Here is a 9,770-nt window from a genome sequence, read left to right as displayed (position 1 = left end):
TTTTATCTTTACGGCGTCAAAAAAAACCCTTATCTTTTCTTCAACACCATTCTTTTTTTGCGTAAGCAGAAGGGTGATGCAATATTCATCTCTATAAGAACAAGTCCAAGAACATATTTGATTTCTAAAGGTTAAATTTGACATCTTAGCTGAGGACATTTTTTTCTGCCCAGATTCATGCTGGCAGACTTGAAGACAAAAAAAGAATTAGCCAGAGCCCTTGGGAGTATTTTCCACATGGACATGTAACGTTATACTATATAACTCACACTGCCTGGCAGTCCTTCCTTTCAGCTAGTGATTATAGGAAGAAGGGGATTTCGTAGGCTGTGAATGCTTTAGATGGGCAATTCACTTTTCCCTGGGTTTTAGCTTTTGCTTTGAATACGTTACACCTAAGGCTGTAACTAAATGAATTCCATCAAAGTCAAAGTCTGAAATTTCTAAACACACACAGCCCACAGCACAACAACCAACAAGCAATCTAAGAGTGCGTCTTTCTTGGATAGCACTTCTAGAGGCCTTCATTGTCTATAGCCTACACGTTTTTTAACTAGACCTATTGGTTCAAAGAGCTGGGGTAACCAGAAACACCTCTATTTTAATAACACCTATGAGGTGTCATCATATACTATTATCTCCAGGTAGGGAGAAGAAAGTTAAAAAAAGTCATAATGAAGCAGTTATTCCTAACTTGCCCAAGGCAAATCAGTCTTTGGTGTGCATTTTTGTCCAGACTTGTAGCTCTCTGTGCAGGCCAAGATAAATGCTTACGGGAGGGATCTCTGACTTCTTTCAATGTACATTATATACTGAAAGAAAAGCTCACCCTTTTCAAATTGTACAACTGTTACCTGGAGAAGATTATTAGTACAGAACATAGTAACAACACTATCCTAATACTGTCCTAACAGGGAGAGATTCTCATAGAGGATTATTTCCTAACAGTGATCTTACTCCTGGATTCAGAAGAAGAAGCTGTGAAACCCTGCCAGCTATTTTGCCATCCTTGTGAATTATGCAGCTGGTAGAGTAAAGCTTTGATGTTGATTGGAATACTTGACTTTCCTGTACCTGTCTAATATCATGATTATACTTTTGTGTTTGATCAAAATGAGGAATCTACATTAAAGAGCTACACCAACTACTTCCTAGCTTGATTTAAAATAAAAAAATAATAATAAAAAAATCAGATGTTTTCCCAGGGTTATAGTACTTAGAAGGTAAGCCCCACACCAAGACTAAGATTAGCTTTTGTCATAAGAACAACCGTAATGACTTATTTTATATAATATTTTAGCAGATGGAAGTTCAGACTTTCTGTACTGGATTTCAACATAGCTGCAATCTTGCAGTTAGGAAATGATTAGCCCTGCAATTAGGTGCCTTTAATTGAATCCCTGGCACTTACTTGATTATAACATCACTACTGACACAATATGAAAAGCAGTAAAATCAACCCCTCCCTAGTTCCCCATTGGCTGGAAACTTGTTAGGCTTGATGGGTAGGTGCACTAGTTGGAGGGGATTTCAAAGCAAATAAATAGCAGCTCCCTCTAGCCAGTCAGAAATGGATTTCCACCTGTGTGAACCTCCGACTGGGGAGAGCTGCTCTTAAAAAAACCCAACTTGCTGTATGAGGAAGCTACTGGAGAAAGTATTGTCTCTCAGGCTTCATAATTCTTCTACGAAAGAGTGATTTTGGAAGACTCGCTAGGCCACCTTGCTTGAGGTGCCTTTTTTTCAGAAGGAGCATGGCTTGCTGTGCATTACAAATCACCGGGCTAATATTCGGAGGTGTGGGCATGGTCGGGACTTTGGCAGCTACAATTATGCCACAATGGAGAGTTTCTGCCCACATTGAGAGTAACATCGTGGTGTTTGAGACTATCTGGGAAGGACTGTGGATGAACTGCGTCAGTCAGATGGGCATCAGGCTGCAGTGCAAATTCTACAAATCTATCCTGGCTCTCCCCCCACCATTAGAGGCATTCAGAGCCCTCATGTGCATTGCGGTGCTCCTGTCAATCATTGCCTTTTTGTTGGCCATTGTTGGTGTGAAGTACACTCGCAGGACCAAGGAGAATCCCCAGAGCATCAGTATCTTCATCCTGGTAGCTGGAATTGCCTTTCTCCTGACGGGCATCCTCATTCTGATCCCCGTGTCCTGGACTGGTGGCAGCATCATTCGTGACTTCTATAATCCAAAAGTCCCTACACCACTGAAACGAGAACTGGGAGCTGCTCTCTATGTGGGCTGGGTGAGCGCTGCACTTCTCATCGCTGCGGGAGCAATGTACTGTGGTTTCTGGTGCTGGGCTGGTAAATCCCCAAAATCCAGGTATCCATCACTTTCCCCCAACAGATCGCACAAACCTGGCTCTGCAGAAGGGCCATCCGTAAGCATGCAGGCATATGTGTAGCTGCTACCTGTGATCTTTCTGCTTAGCACGTTTATATGTACTGATCAATTCAGTACCTAACTAAACTGTGAGTCTGTAGTGGAGGAACAACTTTTTAATTTACTATTTACTATTAACATACATACCTGCTCTCTAACATGATTACAGGAAATGTTATTACACGGACATTATGTTAGACCTCAGCCAGAAGAAAAATCTCACTATTTTATAGGAATGAAAACTGGCATGGGAACAGCAGCAGCTAGGAGCCTCTCACAGAAGACTAACAGAGTATGGCTGGGCTGGAAGGCAGGCACCTATTGTGCAATAGTACCTTTGCCCTCCCCTAAACCTGTGACATGCAAGAGGATCAGTGCATTTATTCTAAGGTAAAGTCTTTGTCAGGACTGTCCCTGGACAGTGATGAGAAGCATGGAGTTGGCAGCACGGTGGAAGCAGTTGCTGAATGACTGGAGAAGCCCCCAGTGATCTTATTTTCAATATCAGCACACAAATGTTCATGCTCCCCTGTTAGAGATCTTCATGATTGACTATGTGTTTCACAGATGCTTGCAGAGTTGATGTATCCTTCTTACCTCTTCTGCAGGGCACAGAATCCATCTCGTGGAATAATAAATTTTTTATTCACTTCACCAGCCTTTGTCATGAATGTATTAGCTTCCCGTTGCCTAGTACTTTCCATCTTTAATGGTTTCTCCTGTTCTATAGATAGCATCTCCTCTTCTATAAAATTCAGGACAGACTACCTGTCTTTATGCACTTTAAAGCACTGTGATAAAGTCAAGTATAATTAAACAAGCCAGGCAAATGTAAATGTGCAATCCCCACTTGCCCATTGGGGGATCAAGAGTTCCTGCCTATATCTTCCATCATGCTCACAAAAGCCAAGCCCCAATGTTGTTCTGACTGCTCTGTGTTTGCAAGACTCACTTTAAAGCATGAGCCAAGCAGTCTGATGCTTGTCTGTCCAATGTGCAGAATCCAACAGTATTTGCAGCTATTCTTTTTTTCACAGTTGAAAACTCAGAACCTGCTTTTGAATGCATGCATATCACAATATTGATAAGTGACCAAAGAAGTTCCATTTAAAAACAATTTTTCTTGTTCTTCACACAGTAGTAATAGATAGTACCATTTCATTGATAATTTAATGACACGGGTAGACAGTTTGTTCCTTTTCTATGTCTTTGACTGGTATCTGAAAACCAAGTTTAATGACTTTTCAAGTTGTGCAGAGCAATGCCTCTATATATTCATTTGACTGTTCAATCTGAAGAACGTGGAAAGCTGCATTTAATTAAAAAAGCCTTTAAAAAAGTCAAAACTTGACTTTGGATGAACCTAAATGAAACAGTGCCATCAAACATGGATATTCATTATACATATTAGCTAATGTTCATTTACACTTACGGCAAACCATCTTTTAGTGGGAATTTTCTAGTCACCAGGAAACAGGCTTAAAGTATCCTGCTCATCACTTGAACTGTCAAATCAGCACTTATTAATTCCAGATAAGCCTTTAAGAGAACATTTGTAAATAGATTTTCTGGTGCTAAAGTATATATTTTAATGTTGCCTCATAGCTGCTGCTGCTACCATATTTGTGGTACACACAGTACCTGTCACAGCAGCTCTCATTGGACCAGACAGCTCATTTCAATGGAATTATTCTTCTGACTTTGGTTGTAGTTTATACTACCCTGAAGAACTTCACCTGATATTTTATTGTATTTGTGTCCTATAATACGTATTTTGTTTAATAAATGTTTGGTTTGTGAGCCAGAGTTTCAGATTTTTGATTGATTTAGATCTGACATTTGTGATTAACCCAGCAGAGGACAAAGACATTTGCAATGCAAATTTGATACATACTTATATGTAGGTAATGGATTTAAATAACGATGTATGCAATATAATGCCACTTTATGTAGATACAAGTGCTTAAGATGTAATAAAGTGCAGTTTTCTACAACATTAATTAAAGGATCCTGAATGCTTCCACTATCAGTGGGATGATCTAGAAATCAAATTTGAACTGGGTGTGCCATTTACAGTAGTAACATTATTTTCAAAGAATTTAAAGATGAAACTGCTCTATTTGAGCATTTGGCATTCATTTCAAAGAAAACCTGAGCTTTTTATGTCTAATATTAACACCTGATGGCTGCAAACTACTCCATCTTTTTCTTATGCCAGTTGACCTAAAGATGAGCTCAGACAAAATCTCTGATCTCAGACAATAATGTACTTGTGTGTGTTTGGAATCTGACCTTGATTCCAACTGTACAGCTAGGCCGGGCTGCTGTTTGGATGTGTGGGATTTTATTGACACACATGGCAATTTCCAGTGATGTGATTTAGCGCTTTACACTCACCCACATATGTTTAAGAGCCTGTGGCACTAAAATCTCTGAATTTGATACAGGAACAAATTTCTCATGAGAAGCTAACTTGCAAGAGATGCAACACAGTGGTTAACTTTCTGCCTTTGAACAGAATAGAAATTCCATTGTAGGGGATGCCAGTGTGGGGAAAACCCATAAAATGATTACATAATATTTTACCTCTGTATGTGAGGAACGCAATTTTTTAAGTAAACTGCATGGGTGCATTTGCATCTGTTAAAGGAGACAGAGTTTTTCTCCTTCCTTTTCCCCTTTTCACAAACTGTGACGCTCAGAACTGACTAGCTGGAAGCTGCAGTTTGGAGGTGTTAGAAAGAAAAGGAAGTTCTAAGTTCTTTAACAAAACAAAACAAAACAAAACAAAACAAAACAAACAAACAAAAACCGTGGGTGAGCTTCAAAAATAAACTGTTGCTGTTCATGAGTTATCTGAGGGTATCGGTCAGCAAGATCTGGGCTTGAGGGGGTGATGGAGGATCTTGCACACGTCTCTAGTGCCCAAGGTGGCATTTTCTAGCCTCTGGCTGCTGCTCCAGAAGAGCTTCTGCCCCTTCTGGGTTACATCCAGACAGAGCTGATCTCAGGTAACTCCCTGTGTCGACAGTAACTCTTGGTGCTTATTTAAATGTCTGAATGTCTCCTCCTTGTGTGATGTGGATGAGAGTAAAGATGCTCAGAAACACGTGTACTGCGGTGAAGACATTTAGGGAAACAGCCACTTCTCCACTCTACTTAGTGCAGTAGGGCTGTGAAAACAGAGCACTGGTTACACACTACGTGCTGGAGGACCAAGAGGAAGCAGGGCATGAGTAAGGGCTATTAACAGGACTTTTGTCTCAGAAGAAAAGGCCTAACATGTGGGTGTCATTTGATGTGGGTGGGCTAGGAATTACTAAAACATTGTGTCAGGATTTCATGTGGTGCAGCTCTGCTTCCATTGAGGAGTGGAGGCGGCAAACTTTGCTTTGGTGGTATTATGTTCACATTCCTCTAGGCACAACTGTCAGCAACTTCAGGCCTGCCCTATTTGTTAATAACAGTTGATTAAATATTGTGGTTAAATATCTAGTTTAATATCCTGATGCTATCATATACTTTAATATTTTGTAACCGCAGGATAAAATGGCTTTGAAAATAGAACTGAATAGCTGATATTTGGCTATGTATTTGAAATAAATATATGAAGCCTTCAGGTTGCTTTTTTTTTTTTTTTTTTGTATTAAAGGGAATGATTGTATTTCCCTATTGCAGGAAAAGAAAGCTTCAGTATTTTTACAATGTCCTTTTCTGATTCAGTCTTGTTTTTACATTATGTGTTAGTTTTTAGTAGATAATAAACAAAGTGGGTCTGATTCCTTGGGAAATAAAATACACAAAACTGATTTAGTGCTGACTTCCAAGACTTGCTTATAAGAAGTTTCCTGAAGCAAGTCAATATTTCAAAAGCTGGTCCCGAAATATATATTCATCTCTGAGATGAAAAGATTGTGGAGCAAATAATCCCCCACTAAGATGCAGCCAAGGGAACATATTTATTGCAAAAAGTGATGGCTTAGCAAAACATTTCATTATAACAGAAAGATGAATCGGATGGGTTTTGAGACAAATGAATGCATGCAGTCATCAGTTCTGATATGCAGAGACAAACCTCTGTGGAAAGAGCATTATCACTAAACAAGTTTATGTTAAAAAATGTTACAACTGCCCTGAAAATCAACAAGACTCAGAAAGTCAGAAATGGGATCTTGATTGTGTCCTTCTGATTGACTATAACTGTCCCTTTGAAAAAGGCACAAGAGGTCTTTCCTCTCGTCTTTCCTTGAGTCCTACATCAGCTTTGAAAACTGGGACAGAGCTGACCTACCAAATAAACACTTCCTTTACTTTTTCTCTGGTACAGAAATGTTCTCTGACTTGAACGCTTTGGTAACCTGATTTGAGTTTCAGAGTCCAAGTAAGACTACTATGACATTTTATGACTACTTTAAGAAACAAAAAGAAAAAGAAAACAAAAAATACCCTGATAAGTAGGACATTTTCAGCAGAAAAGATCTGTGACAGTGCTTATTGTGTTCAGTTGCCCCTTGCAGAAAATGTTCCAGCTGTCAATGAGGACAAACCAAAAATATTCAAAAGCACAAAGATTTCTTTTTTTTTTTTTTCAACATCAAGGAACAGAACTGGCTAGGGAAAGGGTTGTAATATCAGTGCTAACAAGCCACGTGCACCCACAGAGTCAGCACCAGAGGGTCTGTTCAGTTCCAGGTATCAGAATGGAAGGACACCGGTGTGTCCTCACTGACAATATAACCAACAGCATCATTTTAAAAACAATTAAAGGGAAAAGGGAAAATACTATATTGAACTCTTCTGTCTGTACCAAAAGAAAAGCAGAATACAAAAGGCTACCCGAGAATCTTATCCCTACACTTCCAGTCCTTTAAAAATGACAGAGTGAGCTACTTTTACCATTAGGCTTTTTATTCTTTTATCCTGTCATTTACCTGTCCCTTCTAAAAATCTCCTCACTTGAATATACCATCACCTGAACAGTGTGAAGTTTGAGGCATTATAGAAAAGTAAACTTTACTGTGCTTTTACTTGCTGTTACCATCCAATTCAAGTAGGAAGCCCAGTGGCACGTGTGTGCTCCTGCAGAGATTTTGTATCAAAGTGACATTTTTCTTCAAAATGCCTCCTTCATGTAGGCCCTACAAACCAGAAGAAATCTTGCTGGTAAGATGAGTTTTAAGAAGAAGTGTCATTTTAATCAAGAATTCTGGATCTGCCTGTTATCCAGGAGTGCTCACCGCTCGAGTTGTAGTGATTGCTGCTGTGACAAGGGAAGCAGAGCTGGAGAATCCGGAGGCAGCTCTGTGCTCTGAGGAGGGAACTGACAGAATTGCCTCAAGATGTTTGAACTGATCATCCTACTTCTGTTGCCTCAATAATAAACAAACACTACCTGTGTATCCATTACTAGAAATGAATTTAGCATGCAGTTCTCTCCAGCATTCCCTTTTTTGTTGACACCTCACTTCTTCTAATAACAACAAGAGCTCACAATTTAACTGACAAATCCAGCACCTGTGTGCAAAAAAAAAAAAAAAAAAAAAGACAAAAAATAGAAACCACAAACCCATCAAGTTCTGTTCTGTCAAACTGAATAATGCATTAAACTTGCTAAATCTCTGTTGCCCATTTCTGCTATGGACCTTAATCTGTGGTCTTTGTCTCGTTACCGTGAAGTAGTCCCTGATTGCCAAATGACAAAGATGATGATGCTAGTACATTAGTGTTTCAGCTTCTATCCGATGGATGAGTGACTGACAGAATGATAAGCAATGTTTATTCATTCAGAGTTTCCACTGTAATGCCAGATGGTGCTGGGAGATAGAAAATAATCTCTATGCCCCAACAAACATTGCCTCGCATACTGTCACATTCATCCCGAATTTAGTCAAAAATTGGCAACATTAACTCCACGTGTTGAAGAAAAGTATGTTGTTAACTAAGTACTTTTTGTGAGGCCAAGTTTCACAGGTTAGCCTGAGTCCTGGTCTCTCAAGGCCCAGCATGTCGCCCATTGGCACATCCAAAATGCCAGCCGCAAGCTCTTACTGCTCCAAGCTGGTGGCTGCTGCAGCCATGCAAGCGGAGATGTGAGGAAGGACAATGCTGGTGTTAAGCTCCTGCCTGCAGTCCCAGGATAGAGGACACATGATGGCAGGGCTTTGCACGGCTATAAAGGAGCAACACTCTCATCCCCTTGCATGAAGGTGCCCACAGGCACTTGTGTGATGGGTTGACATTGTCTGGCTGCAAGACTCACCCTGCCTCCTCACACTCATTCCCCGCTTCAGTATGGGTTCTCCACAGGCCACAGCTTCCTTCATGGCACATCCACCCCCTCTGGAATGGGGTCCTCCACAGCCTGCCCTGTGGTTATATACTCCAGTGTCAGCTTGCCACAGGCTGCAGGGCCATCTTTGTTCGGTTGCCTGGGGCACCTCCTGCCCCCTTCCTCCTCTCCCCTGGGTGTCTACAGGGCCATTTCTCACACCATTCCCCTCACTGCTCCTTGCTCTGTGGTGTTTGCCCTCTCTTCCCCAGGCTGTCCCCGAGGCACCACCATCTTAGTGCCATGCGGTGGGGCCCTTAGAGCCGGATGGAACTGGCTGTGTCCAGCATGGTGCAGCCCATGCCTCCTCTCATACAGCAGCCCTGCAGCACCCCACTGCCAGCACCTAGGTACCTGCACCCACATGTAACCCCACAGAAATTTTCCTGCTGAGTACAGTGGTGGGGCATGGCCGTGGGGCTGTCAAGGTGGTGCAGTGCCCTTCCTGCCCACCAGCCCTCAGCCCAGAGAGGTGAGCTGACTGGGATGGGGATGCTGCTGGGGCTGGACACCGTTCAGCCACCACTAAGCCCAGCTGGGACAGCAGCCCCCAGGGCAAGGGTGGCACTGGAGGTAGGCAAGGGTGCAGGCAGGTCATGTGGCAGCACCATACTGGAGCTGGCCTTGGGCACCAGCAGCCTGACACTGGGTGGAGTGGAAGATGTGGAGCGGGTTGGTGCATGCATGGGCTGACATTCCCCAGCCATAATAGTGTAATGCAGTGGCTCTGTGTCGGGGCTTGAAGATCTCCTGGAGTCCAGGTTCTCACATGTCCATGGTGCTGTGTTAGTATGTGCCTTCTCTCTACCAGTGTTTGCCCCCATTTCCCAAATCTGTTTTTGTGCATGTCTCTTCAAGCAGGAAAATACAGTGATTATCAAAGTAATTACCAGGAAATGAAGTTTGTGGATTAAGAGACAAATTGCTGAGGGATGTGTACAGGGTGATGAAGTGTTGGTTAACATAGGCAACAAAAAACACTGATCTGTCTCTGGGCAGAGCAGTGGCTACTTCCTCTCCCTGGTGTTTGGGCTCACCGCA

General features: G+C 41.9%; 1 protein-coding gene across 2 annotated transcripts; it reads left to right on the top strand.

Moving 5' to 3' along the window:
- Positions 1-1,458: 1,458 nt before the first annotated feature.
- On the top strand, positions 1,459-3,055 carry LOC106043422 (claudin-8-like). Of its 2 annotated transcripts, XM_066977939.1 has the most exons (2): positions 1,459-2,341; positions 2,635-3,055. In XM_066977939.1, the coding sequence occupies exons 1-2, from the start codon at positions 1,755-1,757 to the stop codon at positions 2,666-2,668; spliced, it is 621 nt and encodes a 206-aa protein (XP_066834040.1). In that variant the 5' UTR covers positions 1,459-1,754; the 3' UTR covers positions 2,669-3,055. The 2 variants fall into 2 exon arrangements, with proteins under 2 accessions (XP_066834040.1, XP_047927474.1); XM_048071517.2 differs by having other exon boundaries at positions 1,460-3,055.
- The last annotated feature ends 6,715 nt before the right edge of the window (positions 3,056-9,770 follow it).

The sequence above is a fragment of the Anser cygnoides genome, chromosome 1 (genome assembly GCF_040182565.1).
Source record: "Anser cygnoides isolate HZ-2024a breed goose chromosome 1, Taihu_goose_T2T_genome, whole genome shotgun sequence".
NCBI classification, from domain to species: domain Eukaryota; kingdom Metazoa; phylum Chordata; class Aves; order Anseriformes; family Anatidae; genus Anser; species Anser cygnoides.
The sequence above is the reverse complement of the archived record's forward strand: the minus strand, read 5'-3'. Positions and strand labels throughout refer to the sequence as shown.

Bases quoted from the DNA above. Each gene is read 5' to 3' on its own strand.
- LOC106043422 (XM_048071517.2), top strand. From the start codon at position 1,755: ATGGCTTGCTGTGCATTACAAATCACCGGGCTAATATTCGGAGGTGTG.